The following is a 19672-nucleotide window of genomic DNA, read 5'->3' on the forward strand; positions in this document are numbered from 1 at the left end:
GTTCATTTGCAGTAAAGGATGGAATTATAAAAAATGGAAGGATTTCAAGAGCAAGCACTTGCCCATAATTCAGCTTTTCCTGGCAAACAGCATCTCATCACGCTCTTTGCAGCTTAAAGCCATTCAAGAGTTCAAAGTCTACCTGCACCAGGTCACAGCCTATCCACGCCACCATCAGTCGGATACAGGCCTAACTCTAAATACAGACAGCCGCCTTTTTTAATTTCAGTCTTATGTTTTATTACAAAGACCTAGAACAACACCTGCTTGGCTTCTTTGCTCAGGCATTATCATATTTTCTACTCTCTTTCTTGGTTATGAAGAGGTTTTGCTGAAGGGCAGACAGAAAATTGCCTTTGAGGGGGAGTGAGTGTTCAAACCTCGACCAACGTGCCTTCTTATGAATGTTGATACAGGCTGTTATCATTGCAAACAGTAATCACTTACAATGATCTATGTCATGTCATAGAAATGAGACAAAGATGTCTGAGAAAACCAACAAGCAAACTAAAGATAAATCAATCACTGGAAATTGTATGACCCCCAGGTAACTTTGTTATTGTAACTTTAAGATTTTGGTTGGTAATTTTATTCAGCTGGTGTTTACGCAGAATAAAAGCAGAAAACTAAAATCAAAAAATCATGTTTATCTTGTGTCTTTTAAGCGCGAAGGGTTTCATCTTTGTGTGAATGGAGGATACTGAAATCTAAGTATTCCTTGTGTTTACAATGCTTTGACACTCAGTAATTACATTACAGACAGGCTCATTTACATAGACAGAGGAGAAAGAAGATAAAACTCTCTCTCTCTCTCTCTTCTCTCTCTGCTCTCTCTCTCTATATATATATATATATATATATATATATATATATATATATATTTTTTTTTTTTTTTTTCGATTAAACAATAGAAAAACATTCTGTGTTTGTCGAACAGTTCGCAGTTTTTAAATTTAGTTGCTGCAACTCAACGAAAGGTTGATGATTGATGAATGAAATGTATTATGTGTATTTGTATTTTAAATATTTGATTTTTTAATGTAGGTGTACAATTATTACACGATAGATTACATTGGACAATCTCCAATACAAAGGCCTTTAAATAACAGTCCTTTGGTGAAGTGAAGCCAAAAAGACAGAAAGGCTTCAGAAGTCTTAAGTGCTGATCTACCTGACAAAGAAGATCTCTGTGTTAAAATATAGTCATGCTTTAAAAAAACAAACACACACAAAAAATATAGATAACGTATAAAATAATTTGTCAACAGCTGCACATTTTTTAAATGGTTTGTTAACCTGAAAAAAAAGTAACAGACTGACCATCCATCCTCCTTGACATTTGGTATTTCAGAGCCACTTCGAAGAGGTCATCTATTACCCAGACATCACCAGAGCCCTCAGCAGTGTGCACTACTCTGCCTCTACACCAAGATACACTGCACACTGAGCCATTTATAATATATTATAAAACTAATATTTTGTCAAGATGTCCAATTTCAAGCTATTGTCTTTTACAGCAATCACTGTATATAGCTATGATTATAACATTTCCAAAGTAACAAAAAAAAAAAAATTATAATCTTTGCTCTGGTATCTAGATTGTATAGCAGAAAGATGTCCAACACTTCAACATATTTGTTTCACACAGACTTCTCTGCTGCGTTCACAAAACACATTTTAAATATATGCTTTGGATTAATGTTGCAGTGAAGCAGCAATGTTGCTGTTGGTTTGCACAGTGTCTCAGATGTAAAAGGTTTGATTATATTTATAAAAGTGCGCTATAAATTGCCTCCCGTTAGAGTAATTGCTAGTAATTTTTGATGAGAATCACATAACTTCCCATCATCTCAGCCGTCAAGTTTGTGAGAGTTTGAGCAGTGATTGCCGGCTGGAGACACTGTTCACTCAGGGCAGGCAGCACTTCAACAGCTGAAAGTGGAAAACTGCCACTGAATTGAGGAAAGTGAGGTGAGCAGCCAGAAAAGATGAAAGCTGAAGCCAAAATGGCAAGACTTGGATTTCTGTGACTCAGGGCCTGCATGCTCTAACAGGATGTTGCTGAACCCAGACACACAGAGCAATCCTTACACACACAAACACTGCTCAAAGAAAGTGTGTGTGTGTGTGTGTGAATGCAAAGGTGGGGGCAGATCTGTTGTCTTGTGCAGTCACCCGCCTTTATCTGCACTTAACTTCTCATTAGGGGCTTGTGTGACATAAGGCAACAACCTGTGACCAACTAGACGCGGTGTATGGGTGACGCGAGTGTGTGTGTGTGTGTGTGTGTGTGTGGGGGGGGGGGGGGGGGGGGGGTAGAGGTGGAGCTGTTTGTGTGACTTGTTGTCACTTGTCAGGTATCGCAGCTACTAGCCTTGAGATACTTGGCTGTTGTCTGAGAGTGCTTTATCATCTTGATAAATGCAGCCTTGAAGCAGTGCACTATCAGCATGCTCAGAGGCATGAGACACACTCTGACTAATGAAAAGAGAAGGTCAAGGCGAGGGAGGGGCACACAGTGAGAGGAGGAGGAGAAATGCTGAACAGACATGTGGATGTAAAAATAAGGGACAACATGTCACACACTCCATGAAAGTGTGTGTTCCTGCCATAGTATCTGGCATGGCGGCATGTGTTTGCCTTTGTGTGTGTGTGTTGCTGTTTAAATGCACGGTTTAGTCTTTTCTGTATGAACCCATGCAGCCAAGCATTTTATTATGGACAGAAACTATATGTTCAAATTTGCCTCTGCACACAGAAGCTGCTGTTTTTTCAAGGCAGAGTAGAGTTTCTCACTGCAGCAGTAATTTCTCCCTTCACCCTTTCAAAACATCCACTGCACCATATCTGTCCCACTATGGTTCTAATTACACTTGACAAGAGGGGTTACATTAATTTTCTTGTACCTGTATTTCTGAAGACATATTCCTTCTATCTTGAATGTTAATACAGCAGGTGTTGAGAATTTCTGGCCCAGTGTTAATTTTGGAGTCATCAAAGTGACAGCACTGAGCTTGGGAATCCTTTCAGGCTCATTACCATAGTCTGCTGAATCTATTGGCAAGGCCCCGCATGACTGGGCAGACACTGCTCCAGCCTAGCCGTCAGATAGAGGCAATGATCAGGGGGTTAACAGATGCTGCTCAGTCTTTGGGGTCACATCCACTCTATTCCCACTGCTGGAGCTCACACTGAGCTGGAGTGAGCACAACAGCCATCTACACCGCAGTTTGCTGTGGAAACAAGAAAATGGACAGCTAAGAGAAATGTTTCCTCCCACAGCCTCTCCCAATGCTCCGTACCCAACTGTTACAAATCCATGAAGCAGTTTGTGAAATTCATAATTTGAGGCCAAAGGTCAGGTGGAGCTTGATATACCCTACCCCACCCCTTCTCTTTTCTCCTGTAGAGAATGGATTTGCACAGAAAGCTTTGAAAAACTGTCTCCTGCTCAGTGGACTTGCTCAGAGGGAGTTCTTTTCCAATACATGGTAATGAGGAATTTGCAATTAACCGGGCTCTGCCAGGAGGAAGCTCCAAACAAAGGGGAGGCGGTGGGAGAGAAGGACGACAGTACAAAGCTGCAAACTACACTGAACTATTTATGCTTAGCATGGGCAAGTTCAGGAGAAATGGGATATTTATAGGGAAATTGGGTCATTGCACAGGCAACGACCAGGGTGAGCGGATAGAGGCGAAAAAAAAAAACATTAAAGACAACACACAGAAACAATATATTCATGGTCAGTTATTGTGTGCTAATTCATTGCTCATCTGATGATAAAACACTCTAATTCATACTTTTAAATAACATTGTTTTTCACATGTGATGACGCCATGGATCTTTTCTTTTAAAGGTAGTTTTGTTTTATTCGTTTTGAAATATTTACATCTTTAAAAATGCAGACTTTATGCAGTACTGTGATCTCACACAAAAGCTGAAACAGCATCTTAAGGCTCTGAGCAGAAAGGAATCAGTTTGGTCTCCTCAATAGACATCATCATCATTTACCAGTTTTATCTATTAAATATGTAACAACTGTGACGAAATGTCAACTCCAATGAAAATAAGAAGCATAAGAGAAAACAGAGTGTGTCAACTCTGTTTTAATAACAATCAATCAATCAATCAATCAATCAATCAATCAATCAATCAATCAATCAATCAATCAATCAATCAATCAAAACTGTATTACAGATTCAGGGTCCAAACAAAAGACATTACATAGAATAAATGATAAAAAATTACAATAAAAACAAAAAATAAATGAAAATATAAATCAGTGTTGTACAAAGAGATGATCATCAAAGAGATGGTCCTCTCCTCATCAGGAATGTGGAAGACTCTGTTTTCTCTATTCACACATATTCACACATTTTAGCCATGTAAGAAATGAATGCATATAAGGGGAGGTGCATTATATGCATGTACGTTAGGAAAACTCAAAGTAAAATGAAAACAGACAATCAGAAAGAAACAAACAGGTTTTTTTTGTTTTCTTATCTTTTAGTGATAAAATTTGACAAGGTTTGAAACACAAAATCTGAAACACTAACATGAACTTTCAAAACATTCACTATTTATGTGACTAAATAATACTGACATAAAAAAAAACAATGCCAGCATGCGTTCATGTGAAAACACATGACAACAATAATTTGACTATTGTGAAAAATGTGTAATCTGTTTCCCAGAATGGTGTTTTGCTGAAGAAAATTGCTTTAAAAAAAAAAAACCAAATCTACGCTCGAGCAATCACAAAAAGAAAGTCTCGGAGGAAATCAATGCTATTAGAAATCCACGTCCCTGACAATCTTCAGCAGAGAAAATACACAATAACACGAGCTGGTCTGTTCTCTGTGATCAAGCGTCTCTGAGTGTTTACTATACTTAAATAATTAAGACTGTCTGTTGCACTTCTGTGGTAATCATGAATATTTTTCTTAAACTCTTAAAAAAGAAAAAAAAAAGTTCAAACACCATTAAAACTTTCGAATAAAAAAGTTGAAAACAACGTACTGGAATGATCAACTAAGGATTGAATTGCATCAGATAAGGAAATTTGCTGTTGTGTGTTGATTTGGGAATATATCAATTTCTACTACAAACACTGATATCAGCCCTCAGTTTCAAACCCTAAATGTCTCACAGTTCCCTCCCCTCTAACAGCTGAGGACTGATTGGTGCAGCCAGACAAACAGCAGTAAATAACAGTGAATGCTGCACACATTTCAGGACACTACTCTAATTGCGATTGTTGGCTGAAAGGGGTCATGGTTCTGCACTGTGAATGTAATTCGCGATGATTAGCCTTGCGTGCATTTGTGAGTCCTGTAACTCTGATATAGTTGTTGTCTGTGACTGTAATACGGGCTGTAATTTGTAGGTTATAATGCTGCGTGGGTGGAGACTCATTGATAGCATTTGGCACACAGCCTTGCTTGGATGAAGCACTTAGCCAAGCCAGTCAATCTAAATATCACAGACAGCGCTCTGAGTCAGTAGGAGTGTGTTTGTTAGCCGAACATGCCGTGTAATAATCAGTCAGTCCTTAGCTATCTAATGAACAGTCATCATAAGATGTTTTTACATAATCCTGCCATCTAACATTGCCTTAATGCTTGTAAAGGCTTGCTGCTGATGTGTGCCTCATTACCTTGGGACATTGGTCATTTCATTTCAAGAGTCTGATTTTCATTAACTGCTCTGCCCCTCCACCCCCACACCCCCTTACCCATTAGCAGAATGAAAGCTCGGCTGCAACCATCTGGCTGCCAACTAGACCTCGGGGCTGCTTTATGGCTCCACCGAGCTTCACTAAAGGGAAAGTTGCACTATTAGAGCCTTTTCTGAGTCCGGCCAGAGGGAGTACAGGACTGATGCAAGGAGAGTGTCCCACACTTGGGTGTGTGTGTGTGTGTGTGTGTGTGTGTGTGTGTGTGTGTGGGGGGGGGGACAGAGAGATAAATTTAGAAGAAAAACAGAGACATTGGCGCAGTGATAGAGGAGACAGAGAGAGGCAAAGTGAGACAAAGTCAAATAGAACCTGAAAGGAGAGTCAACATAAAAAAGAGAAAATGAGACAGAGCAAATAAAGGAGAGAACAAAATGAGTCTGTGTGCGATGACACTGACACACAATATATTTCTGAAATAAATTCCCTGTTAATCCAGGGCAGTTGAGTCTTAAGGGCCAGAGGGGTGACACAAGAGTGTGTGATTCATCCATCAACCGATGATAACAAATCACACATGGCTTTTGTGTGGATCTCAAAGAGCAGGTGTGAACATTTCACTGCTGCCAGTGTGCACATCTTATTTTCAGAGTGAGTGGTCTTGTTTTGAAATGATCTGCTTACTTATACTTTTTAAAGTCTGACTCTGGTTCTCTTCCAACATCTTTATTCCTCACGCACATCCCCATCTCTCTTCTTGTCTTCTAATTACTTATATTTTGATGCTGTCTTGCCAAACAGACTGCCTCTGAATACATGTCAACCTGCTGCGTCTTCATGGTCAGAGTACTGCAGAGTGCAATACAGCAGCACAGAGATCCACCCTGTGGTATGTGGTGTTGCTCATTTCTCACTTATGTGGAAATTACTGAGTGGCTGAACAGAATATGGGCACATAGCAATTATGTTACTGGCTATATTAAGCCTCTTTTGATACAGACTAATATGACCTAGATAACTAAAGGGGGTGTAATGATAAGCACAGTAGATACTATCTACTAATACTTTTTGATGATTTTGGTGTCATAAGGGGAAAGCATATTTCTCCAAACTTATCAGATTAGTTATTTCTGAATAAGACTGGATGATGAGATTGTTAATAAAGTAAAAGCACAGTCTGATTAATTCCTGTTACAAGAACAATAATGTAATGATGGGACTTTATTGATCTTGCAGAAGAAATCACCTTTTCATTTCATTCACCTCTCATTCATTCGTTCAGACTCCGCAGGGAGGTCAAAGGTCATATAACAACTCTTAAAGCTTGTAGCAGTTGAGTGTCTTGCTCATGCTTCAGTTTCTCTGTGTTGACTTGTGATGCACGTTGAATCCCAGACAAACTGAACACACATCAGCAATAACTTGAAGTGAAAAATTAACACTGAACACGTCATCGCATGCATCGTCATGGATGATTGTCAACAAGGCAACTCATTCCCCTCAGCTGAAACCATACATACTCAATGGACTGTAAAGATCATCTCTGACCCCTCCCATGCTGCTTGTCACCTCTGCAGGTCACTACCCGCAAACACTCACAAACAGCTTTTTCCCAGAGTTATCAGGACTCGGAACTCCCCCCTGTAGTTCCCTCCTCACACATACCATTCACCTTTGTGTGGTTATGTGTATTTGTATATGTATATGTATATGTATATGTGTATGTGTCTGTTGTTGGCCATGCATGTATTGTGCTGCTCTCCACTGGCCTTGGTCGTTGACTTGTCTTGTGCCTCCACAGGAAACCGAATGCAGATTTTCCTGAAGAGTATGTGTCATTGTTACATTCTGTATGCTTTTACTTTTACTGCCTTACCCTCAGTAATCGATTTAGCAACCACTACTTTATTCATTAAAGCACTCCTTCAAGCACTGGGCAGACATACATCGCTGGCAGATAGATACAGCCCTGAGACATAAACTGAATCTGGAAAAAAGGACAAAGGAGTTGACCTAGGAGACTCAGAGACTCATGTCATGATTATTTCCAGCACCTGAGGAGCGTTTCACCCCAGAGCTCGTCATGCACAGTCTGAGCCTGACTGGGAGTGGGATTAAAAAAAAAAAAAACTCAGCTGCAGTCCTGAGTCCTGTGGGCAAAAAAATGGTGTGTGTTTTTTTCAAAGTAGGGTTGGTCATTAAAAGCAATGCAATGTAATGGTGGTATGAACAAAAGCAGATAGATAACACTCACTTTTAAGATCCATGTGGAACAAGTCACCGGCACACTGAAGACCAAACCTGGATATCTGTACAGAAGGCCATTGTTCAATCCACCATTCTGTCTTTTATGGTGAGAGTGTAAACATGTACTGTATACCCGAAAGCCTCTTAACTCCATGTATCACAGATCACTATGCTTTATCACATGTGGAAGGTGGGGTGGTCTTCTTGGGGAAACAATAAATCATTTATCTATTAAGCTGTACTGTGAAAACTGTCGTGCCAATAAAGCTATGTCTACTTCATCATCTAAATACAGTCATTTAATGTTTGGTTGGGACATTTTTAATTAATCTGTACTGCATGCAGCTCAGAAAACAGGTTTTCGATACTATACTATTCAGGAATAGAAATGAAAATTTATCATTTCTTCTGCATATTTTGAAATATTGCACTCAATCACATCTAATTTCACTGGTCATTATTATTTCTTAATATGTAGCTTTTTTATTTTTTGTTTGAAGTTTTAGTCCATTCTCATACTGTGGTCTGTGCAAAGATCTCATATAAAAAAAGGATAAATAATAGAAAAGGGAGATTATGATCCCCGGGAGTCTACCAGTTTAAACAAAGGATTAAATAATAGGTTAAAGAAAAGACCCAGTTGCTGCTGGTTTTTATCATAACAGCAGAAGTAGAGTGGTATTCCTAAAAATATCCTCTTCTGTACATTTGAATGTGGTCACTGTTGATGAATATGAAATGAAAAGATGAGTGGAGGAAGGATGTCATTGAGATGTAAAGGAGATGCAGGGAGCAGCCACAGGGTTTAAACAGGTTGAACTAACTTTGAGGAGGCTGTTCCCTCGGCTGACGCTAGGAGCTGTCCGCGGTGCTGAAGCCTCGGCTGCTTCTTCTCTCCATGTGCCCACAGCTCACACAGCCACGAATCCGTTTACCGAGCGTCCAAATTGAACAGGGACCTCCGTCTTTCACTTGATTATTCTCGACTGTTTTCACCCCGCGAATTACAAAGGAAGTGCGACGGCAACCCGCAAGGCTCTGTTTGTATTTTGCAGACGTTAAAATTCTCGCTTTGCTTGTTTCCCCCCTTTTTTAAGCCCTGGAAGTATTCTTATATTTCAACACAAGGACGTGTTGTGTAGCTGCGCGAAGAGCGACCTCGACTTTAGTAGACATGTGTAGAAGACAAGACTGTCCATTAAAGAGCCTCTTCACGGTTTTGGTTCTTGCTGCTGTTGCCGTGACCGAAATGCATGGACAAGGTAAGAACTTGGGTCTTACACGTACTTTGGGGGGATTGTTCCGTTTACTTCCTTTTGTCAAACTATACAAGGCGAAGGTAGAGCTGAGTGCTGGCTATGACACCAGGTTCACGACTCTCTCAGCTACAAATGTGCACGTAGCCCTATGAACAAAATGGAGTGCTTTCAAATTGATATGAAGTTTACAATGTGAAAATCTTACAATGTGCAAGATATAAAGAGACAAGACACAATATTGCTGGTTTAAAAGTTGTAAACCACAAAAATACTTCTATGAATCATCTACACACATTTTAAACTCCTGTCTTCTCCTTTAACTTCAGAGAAAACTCAAATCTGAAATCAGAACCAAGCAGCAAATAAAGTGGCTCTATAGTGAACACAGAGTATGGCTAATTAAAAATGTGTTTAACAGTCAGTTACATAACAGTTGACTGTCAGACAATTTAAAGAGCCTCTTCAGATTGCTCTAAGTGCATGTACACACAACACACACCTCACCACACACACACACACACACACACACACACACACACACAAACACACACACACACACACACACACACACACACTTGGGCCCAGATACAGCATGAAAACAAACCTTGGGCAGAATAAAGCTTTGTAAGAAATACAAACTAAACATAAAAAAAACATATTCAACCTGATGAGGTCACTTCCAGTGAATTCTTCATCTCTTTGTTGAAACCGGGCGTAAACAGTCAGGAAGTGACTTGTTTGGGCAGTGAGGTCTGTGTGACAGACGGTGCTCGGTAATAAGACTCTAATCCTCAGGAATTGCTGAAGATTATTGACCAAGCTGTTTGACACAGTTGAGTGCTTGTGTGGGAAGCAGCGACAGATCCATGCACAGTGGCCTTGTCCTAATTATTTCTCTATTGTGCGTCTGCCCTCTCTTCATCATCATGAGTACGCTTTCTGTGTTTCAACTTGTCTCCACAGTTTTACAGTCACCGTCCTTTTTTATCTCTGTGGTAGTATATCACTTATTTGTCAAGGTAATGGACGTGGACAGGAGTCCCCTTCAAGGTAGTGCATGCAGATACACTTCGCCCACTATGCTGGACATGGGTTTTAAATAAGGTGAATAAAACATCATGCACTGTGCAGTCACTGTACAGTCATGTGTATTTGTACATATTTATCTGAGCTGGATTAAAAGTTAAATATAGAGTAAAAATAAGAATTTGCACATTTTAGGTGTTTTTCTAGGAACAGGACAGAGCACTCACGTTGTATCATCAGTTCATTGTAATGCACAATATTGTAACACATTCCTTTATAGCATGAAGTCATATAAATGCCAGTAGATTGAATGCCTTTCCACATCCTCTTTTGATGAAACAGCTTTCTGTTTCACGTTGAAAATGAGCACATTCATGAGGACCAAGTGATTACTAAACAACGCAATAACTGTGAAAATGAATTCATACCGCCTCGGCTGTTTCAGTCATTACATCCCAGCCTATCCAAAACCGTGGTGCAATTCTGGACCGGTGCCGGAAACAATACTATCAACGAAACATCTGCTGATTGAATATCTAGTGGAGGAGAAGTGATGCATTGCCTCGTTGCAGAGTTTCACAAACTCATGTAAGCAAAGGTGAAAATCCAGTAATTTGTGGTAAAACCTGAAACCCCCAGAATACATTTTATATTGTTTAAATGTTCAATTAACTTATATGAGTAAACACACACTAAGCAGTAGAACGCTGTAAAGTAGTGCTTGGTAGTAAATGTGTGATTTTTTTGAGTGTTTTCCCATGAACACACCTACACAATTCACTCACGGCTCAAAACCCTAGGGAGAGGAAAAAGTGCACAGTGCACTATTTTTGAAGCAAACTAAATTTTTCCATTAGTGAATTCTCTGCTGTTGCTTAGCCAGCAAATGTTCATCTCTTTGTAAACTCTCCAAGGTGGGCCATTTCAATTTTTAATTCTCTTGGGTTTGATGTTTTGCTGTTGTCAGAAGTTTTGAATGTGTATACATGCACGGCAGCGAGTGAAGTTTAGGTTGTTACGACGCCTTGATTTCTCATTTGTGGCACAGGCTGTTGTTGGGGAACTTGCTTCATTCTGTTACCTAGCAGGGAATACAAACACTCATCTATCACCACTGTCATGGGCAGAGGAACACAGACATTTTTCCCATGTATGGTGAGCAAATTATTGTGTAAAGAATAATGTCCCTTCCAGTCAATCATTTTCATTATAATTATAACTTTATAGGGTCATCAAAAGAACAAGCAACTGATTGTTCCTTAACTGCTGTTTTTTAATTTATTTTTTTATTTTCCATTCATGTTGCATTGTTCCTTACACTTGCTATTTGCAGTGCGAGATCAGGCTGCTTTTGTTATTCAGGATTTCACACTCGAGAGTTAACAGGACATCAATAGTGACTCATGAAACAGTCTTTTCTAATAGCTGATTACGTTTTTTTGAATGTGCAGTGCAACTGAAGTGTTCAGGCACTGTGAAGATTTTTTGAAACAACATCCTGTGTGTTGTCACTGTGGTAGAAACATTACATTACTAAAACATTACATTGCTTGAACTGTTTTAATTCTCTTTCTTGTTGTGTGAATTCATGTGAGATTATGTTGGCTTCGAACTTTTCAAAGTCAGAAGAAAATGTGCAGGCAGGTGGATTAAAGACTTCATAGGTTTTACAGAAAGCAGTGTGTCGTGGCCTTAGACTACAGTTTTAGCATCATATGATCATCCAGGGTCAAGGTGGTGAAAACATTAGCATCAAATACACAGCCAACCATTTAAATGACAATGGCAAGAAATAATTACCTAATGATTAGGTAAAAAATAATCATAGGACTGTAGGCACTAAGTCCATTTTTATGACAAATAATGTTGCTTTGTAAATGAATTTTTCAAGTCTTTGATCCTTTTATTTTTTTACATTAATAAGAAGAGGTCATTTAGGGAGAGAGAAAAGAAAACAGGAGGATGATTAAAAGTCTGATCCAAACCTCTCAGCTCCTCATGTGAAACTTTAACTGCAAAAACAACAAGAAAAATAAAATGGACAAACCCTAAATCTCTCCCAAGCTTTTCATGAGGCACTTTCATTTAGTTTGTCCTCTAGCCTTCACTTATGTTTCTGAGAATGTCGCAGTGACTCAGTTGTTCTTAGTGGAGTTTGCATGGTTTCCTTATATCTACATTTATTTGGGTTTCTTCAACATCTAAAGGCAAACAGGTCAAATGTTTTGCAACTCCGTAGACATCACATATTCATTTGTCCTTTGATTGAATGGCGGCTCGTCTTGTGGGATAGAGTCTGTCTCACATCATAAATGGGTAAATGAAACATGTTAATTAATAATGAATATAAATGAAATAAAAACAGTGTTCACTTCATTAGAATTCAAACGTGATGTTTCTGTGAATTGATGAAGTGTGTGTGGTGTGAGTAACGAAGAGGCCCATGCACGGCAACCAGTGGCTATGTTTATGATTTCCAAATTGCAACAAGTCAGACGGAGCACTGTGTGAGAACGCTACAGGCCTTTAATCATCTCACTGCGAATCTCTGAGGGACAAAGTGACAGAAGTTTTTATGAACATTAACTTGCATAGACAACCAGAAGGCAACAGCTTGAACTTGTCATAAGCCGTATCAGTCAAATTTCTACATGTAAAGCCTGTTATCAGAAGTAGCTTTTACTTTTACAGTGATGTGCCCAGTCAGATTCTAAGTCAGAAATACTGGAGGAAATCATGAATAGACCTAATCACTTTAAGTCCTTGGACTGAATCTACATACACTGACAAATATATATATATATATATTTTTTTTACAGCTGCTCGTCATTCATTCCCAACAAACCAGCTTATTAATTGAATTTTGTAAAAATGTTCAAATTAACACATGTGATTGAAAAAAAAAGACAGATATTTAATAGCTAATCATGCATCCATTCAGTGTGGAGAGTTTTCTTTGGCCCTAGTGAGGCACTTGGAGCTTTACACAACTTAATGACATTCAGCCAAGCCTATTATCTTTATGCTTACACATTTATCTCCGCCTGTTAACAGCGATCTGCAGTGATGTGGGAGTTGGAGAAAGAGATGTTTTATGTATCGGAGAGCTCATTAATTTAAGTTATGCTCTCCTCCCGGTTGACGCAGCTCTCCTTGAAATGCCACTATTGGTTTTAAGAAGGTGTTGAAAGTGTTGTGATGTGGATGTGAATAATGAGTCTTTGTTGTTTAAGATCAGAAGATTACCTGTAATGACTCATATTTGATAAGACATCAGTAGATTGACAATATAATTATTACTTTAACATATTTACATGGAAACATTTTCTTACTCTGTCTAAGTCTGTGTAAGTCTGAAGGTTAATATGGAAGAGGAACGTATTAAGTCTGCAGCACTGACAGCCACTGAGAGACTGAATTGAAGAGGGTGAAGCAACATTTTGCGTTGTGCTTTTACATTGTGCGTATTTTTTTAGCTTTTGTTTTAACACCTGTTCCCACTACAGTGGAATGAAGCTCATTTCTGCATTTCCCGAAGCAGCGTTTCATGTGAGCTCATCCAGCTCAATGGAAAATCTCTCTGTTTGTCTCGCCAGCATTAGAGGTCACAGCGCTAGCTTTCTGTTTTCTGTGTTGTTCATATTCACACACATTCATGACATTTCCCAGGATCGTGGTGCGCTAGAAAAATCCCAACATCCCATAATTCTAGGGGAGGTAACAGAAATCATTCACCACCTGTTTGTTGGATTGCTAGTGATTAACTTCATCAAGGGCTATTCAGCATCTGTGTGCTGTCATAATTAGTTTAACTTTCCCAAGGCCTGTCAATGGTAAATGAGAGTCATTATGCCAGAATGCCCCTCTTCAAGGCTTGGTGCCTGCCTGCCTCAGCCCCTCTCTGTGCCTGTCGCGGTCTCTTTCACTGCCTCCTAGGTGGAGCTCACAGCTTGGCTGAATGCGACTCATTTTCAACTCTTCATGTGCAAATGCCTCTCTCACTCTGAGAGAATGTTCTATGCATCCTAATTTGAGTCATTGCCTCATATATTTTCTTCGTCAAAACTGTGGAGCTTTATTTGTCGGAGGAGAGAGGGAGTATTTTTGCAAGGATCTTTTTGGATTTCATCACTGTTGTGCTTGGATTGGTTCTCCAACAGCTGGCTTTTACCCTATAGAAAATGAACCCTGGTGTTCTCACTAAATCAGACTGTACTTTGCCTAAATGTTGAAGAAGACTACGGTTTAATCTTTTGATTTTTTTCTCCATATTCTTACTATTTGGTCAAAAGGCAGCATCATCTTTAGATTACTGGGCATTCAGTCAGGATGTATGAATTCCTCTTATACATGTTTCCTGTATTTTAGGTATTTATGCATTTTGCTATGTGTATGTTTTGAAGTCTGCATGTATACATATAATTTGCTTGAACAGCTTATTAAAATAACACCAACACTAACATCATACTCACAATCAAACTATGTACTTCTGTGTTAATTACAGTGCTGGCTACTTGGCCATTAAGCAATTAAGCAATAGAGCTAAAAACAGAATATTATAAGCACCTAATAATTTCACTTTTTAATTCCTGCACATAGAAATTACTGTTAACACACAGATATGCAGAGAATACACCAACCAACCAATATATAATGATTATAGAGCTAACAGCGTAACATCATTTGCCTTGGTACATTTACCTTTGGAGCGTTTAGCCTACATTCTTATCCCAGGTAAATTAGAGTCTGTTCCTGCCCCTGATATATTAAAAATAGAAAGAAATAGTACATAGTAGAGTAAAGAGGTCAAAATAAAAAAATACAGAACAATGCTGAGAGAAGAAACTGGCTTTTTTCTAGATAGCATTTCCCATCCTGTTTGTTTAATCACTTTGTCAGTTATAGACCTGAAATGGGTTCCTCTGTTTAGATAATGAGGTGAGAAGTCTCTGTAGCAACCTGTGTTTTGTCTCTACACAACAGTCTCTTCAGAGATTTAAAGTAACAGGTTTACAATGGAATTGTCAACATATATCCTCAGCAGAGGAGAGGAAGTGTCTCTGAGCTGCTCCATTTATGAAATCTCCCTCTCAAAGCAGAGGAGTGTGGTCGGACATCCAGCAGAGAGGCCAATGGTCTCAAACACTGCGACTGGCCAACGCTGGTGGAAGTGGAGGTGGGGCCTCCACATCTAATTTATTCCAAATGAAGAGTACCCCTCTAGCAAAACCCCAAATGAAGCGATGTCTACCAGTTTGTCAGGGCAGTACGCCACCGGCTTACTTTCCACCTGCCTTGCCTTTGGCCTTGCGCCTTATCGATCCTACCAGTCCTTCACTGGAAAAGAAAAAAAAGAGTCGGCATGGTAGCCTCCCCCAGGCCAAGCCTCCCTTCTGCACCTTTCACGCTCTGCCTGGCCGTGTACACACCTCCCTAATCAGCACTGGCGTGTTTTGCGGCTGCACTGGGGATGGCTCTCTGAAACGATTAGGCCCGGGGACAGCTCCAGCTCTCTTCCCCTCTTCTCCACGCCAGATCCCATCTAGAAAGCATTTCATCTGTGGCAGTGGAAAGGCTTATGTAGGGCTGGAGAGTGCTGTGTGGAAAGCAGCAGGTAATAGGCTGTGTAATGTATTTGGGGGAGTAGTTTTAGTATTCACAGTTAGTGCTGACCTCTGGCAGGCTGAGCCACCCCCTCAGTAATTTCCTCTGAAAAGATGTAATTGAATTCATCAGGATGAGTAAACATATTATAAGTAGCAGAGAAAGATAACAATGTTGTGGATAGATCAAGGAAGGGGATAGTAGCTCCGCCAGTAATTGAAAATAGCCAAAGACAAACACAAGCAAAGAAAGTGTGCAAGATGCTGGGGAAAGTCGCAGCCCGTCTGCTTTTCATTTACACGTATGACACATTTTGATTTTATTTCCGATGATGCATGATTTTAAGTTCATGTACGACCGATCACAAACTCATTGTAAGATCTCTAAAAACACTGAATTCTTGCAGTGGAAATAACATCCCTGCTTTTAAGCCACTGGCTAAAATGGAGCAGGGTAGTATCACAGGCACACATCCATTCCCAGGCATTTTATACAGCTGATGTCTTCAGTACAGACAATACAGACACAGCGACTGGGAGCCTCACTCTCTGTAGTGAGATGTATTGAAGCGATGTCCCAGAGGACCTTGTGTATAATTTAGAGGTTCTAACATCGACCGCCATCTTCAAAATATCGAACATTTTCAGTCCAAGCAACTGCCGGGTGGCCAGGCAATTGTCTGTCAGTTATAAGGCAGTCCTCTGCTTCTCTCCTGGTGACAGAGCGCCGGCTCATTGTGGCCGCTCTCATCTGTCAGAGCAGTGAGCGGCCTTTAAAAATGATGCTTGCCTGTAAGAATGGACTACTTAGCAGGGAGCAGCTGGAGCTCTGTTGGACCACGTCATTGATTGCAGAACCACAGCTTTTAGTGGTAAAAGCTGGTCTGTGCATTTCTGACATTTCTTTCAGATGGTATGTGAAAGGAATAGAAGAGATGTTTAGCAGCTTCCCATTAATAGAGGCAAAGCTTTGTGAAGCAGACAATACAGTTGACAGGAACATAATGTAACCATATCACTTAATATATGTTTATGTTTCTGCTCCTTTTACAATTCAGTTTGTAAAATAAATAAAGGATGACATCTGAAATACCTCAACAAGTGCGGGAGGATTGCTGGGGAATTTTGGAATGGAACCTGCTGATTTTTGTGAATTTTAGTCCTTGTTGTTTTTAGTGAAATGTCTTGACAGCTGTTGGATGATGAGTATTAAATTTAGTAAATTTATTCATTGTGTCCAGATGAATAATCCTAATGACTTTGGTCACCATGAAGTTGAGAGTTGTGGTTTTGAGTGAACTGCCTTGACAGCTATTAGATGGATTAGCACTGAATTTGCCACAGACATTATTAATAACTTTGTCCCCTGACTGTTCATCTATCACCATCACCAGGTCAGCATTTGTCCAATACTTTGAGTTTTCAGCAAATACCTAGTAAGGACATTTCAGCCTCGGCTGTTCTTTGTGATTGAACTCATTAGCATATGTTAGCATGCTAACACCCTAAATGAAGATGCTGAACATCATTCTGTCAGCACTGTCATTGTGAGAATGCTGTGTCTAAGTACAGCCTCAGAGCCACTCACATTACTGGAGAGTCTTCTCTGTGTCCTCTTCTCTGGAGTTAGCTGTCAATATGTTTATCCTTCGAGGACAGAGCTGAGAGTGAAGAGTCTGCTGCCTTCATCATTCAACCAACCTGCATCACAGAGGAAAGCTCAGACATTTACTGATCTTTCATTTTCATTTTTTCCCTTTAGCTTCTCTGAAGTTGTCTTTAAAAGCACCAAATGGTTTCATGTGGCACTACCTGAATTGTGTTTCCAGTATCAGGAGTAATTCAGATATCCTTGCTTGAGAGAAGAGTTCAACAACTAAAAAGCATCACAAACTTGTTATTGTTAAAAACAAAGTGGAATTAGTTTCATACAGTAGTATCCTGATACCGTTTGAAAAGACCTGGCAGACATTAAAATGTTAATCTCTTCCATTTATCTGCTTCTGATTCTGGCTTTTATCATTCTGCTTTAAATATGAGACCACTGTGTTTGCCTGGAAATAGATGTGTATTTAGATGCATGCGTGTGTGTGTGTGTGTGTGTGTGTGTGTGTGTGTGTGTGTGTGTGTGTGTGTGTGTGTGTATATTGTTAAGCTGCTCTTCTTGGTTACCTTCTAGTTGTTTTTGGCTGATTTGCTGAAGCCTGCAGACCCATGCATTCACAGAGCATGATATATTTAAATGAACTAAATAGATTATTACTCAAGCAATACACGTCGCTGATATCTGTAATCACCCAGCTTTCTTCCTTTAATTGAATTAAAGGTTTTACGACTGCCTCTGAGTTCAAAACATCACTGAAAGATCAAACACAAAATACAGAAAAATATACTGAACACACTCTTAACTTTGACTATTTCATGCTGTTTTGGTCGTGGCTTGTTTTACAGTTTAGTCTGTTTATTTTTCCATGTAAATGTGAATGTGACATTACCGTGGCACTACATTTAAAAACCTTTATTTGACTCCTCATTTAACCCAGAGATCATTTTTCAAACGTAGTTTGCCAGTTTTGGGGACGTACACATATTCGGTTTGTGAAGCCTGGCTGTGTGTACTGTCTATGATCATATGTGAATTATAAATGCAAACAGAGAAAAGGAATTCTAACAGTAGGGGATGAGTTTTTGGTAAACTGAGGTACTCAGGAAGAGACTGGGTGAGAATAGCCAAATGATTCTGAAGTGCAATACGAACCCCCGTGATTGTCTTGAAGATAAAACATGAAAATGTTAACATCATTCCTTTGGTGGAAACATGAGAACAGTCCATCATCAGTACAGTCAATTTGCCCTAATCCAAATAACATCACACTCATGTAAACACCATGCTCTTATGTTGATGTGATTATGGCCATAATGATAATTAATCTCAGTGTGTCTCAGCAGACAGAGAATCTACAAAGAAACAAATCATGTCTGTGAGTCAACAGTACTAACCACCGTGTAGGATTCACTCTCCCCTACATTTCACTTCTATCCTTGCAACAGATAATACTTAAACAGCAAAATGTCCTTGCCCTGAAAAACTAAGTACCTACACTTAATAGTGTATATATTGTAATCATTACTGGTTTTAAGACGCAGTCTGAAGAGGCACAAAGGAAACACTTCAGATTTATCCCTTTTTTGTAGCATTGTAAACACATCTCTGGTTTTACCAGGAACAAACACCCAACACCCAGATGTTTATCAGCTGGCAGTCTTGGGAAAAGGAGAGAAAATATTCTGTGGAAGATGGTCCTGGGGACATTTCTTGAACAAGTGTCCATGCAGCTTCCAACCACTCAAATGCTTCTTCAGTTTTCTCCATTTCTATGGCTGTATTATGCGTAAGATATTCTGCTACATCCTGAGTTTTTCATCAGGACAAAAGGAATACATTTGAATTCAAAACGACAGGACAGCTGTTGAAATAATGACTTGGTTAGACTCTCCACTACACAGTGTCTGTCTCTTATTGTCTGCACATGCTGGGTGACAGCGATTGGTTGTTTTCAAAGATGCTTTTCTCATATTTTTTGTGGAACATGGACATAGCATATAAGTTGCAGATTTCATTGAGAGGAGTGGGACATCTTCAATGAGATTGCAGCTGTGTTTTAACGGGAAAAATTGTGCTTCTGCTAATTAAAGTAGCAGGTTAGAAACTATTTCACGAGGAGGGAGCAAAACTGAGAGCAGAGCTACAGAGGAAGGTAGTGGGGAATTGTTTCTGCTTCAATCCTTCGATTTATATGAGGAAGAACATTAGATACACCGTCTGTGGATGCTTTTATCTAGAGTGCCTTAACAGAAGAAA

The 19672-nt window shown here is 39.6% G+C and overlaps 1 protein-coding gene across 1 annotated transcript in view; it reads left to right on the forward strand.

Moving 5' to 3' along the window:
- Positions 1–8939: 8939 nt before the first annotated feature.
- The window catches only part of LOC111222370 (seizure protein 6 homolog), an 85449-nt gene continuing 74716 nt past the window's right edge, over positions 8940–19672 (forward strand). Inside the window, exon 1 of the mRNA XM_022746081.1 lies at positions 8940–9184. Coding sequence (XP_022601802.1) covers positions 9097–9184 — 88 coding nt within the window. The 5' untranslated portion in view covers positions 8940–9096. The remainder of the gene's footprint in view (positions 9185–19672) is intronic.

Source organism: Seriola dumerili, unplaced genomic scaffold (genome assembly GCF_002260705.1).
Source record: "Seriola dumerili isolate Sdu_G_001 unplaced genomic scaffold, Sdu_1.0 BDQW01000091.1, whole genome shotgun sequence".
NCBI lineage: Eukaryota > Metazoa > Chordata > Actinopteri > Carangiformes > Carangidae > Seriola > Seriola dumerili.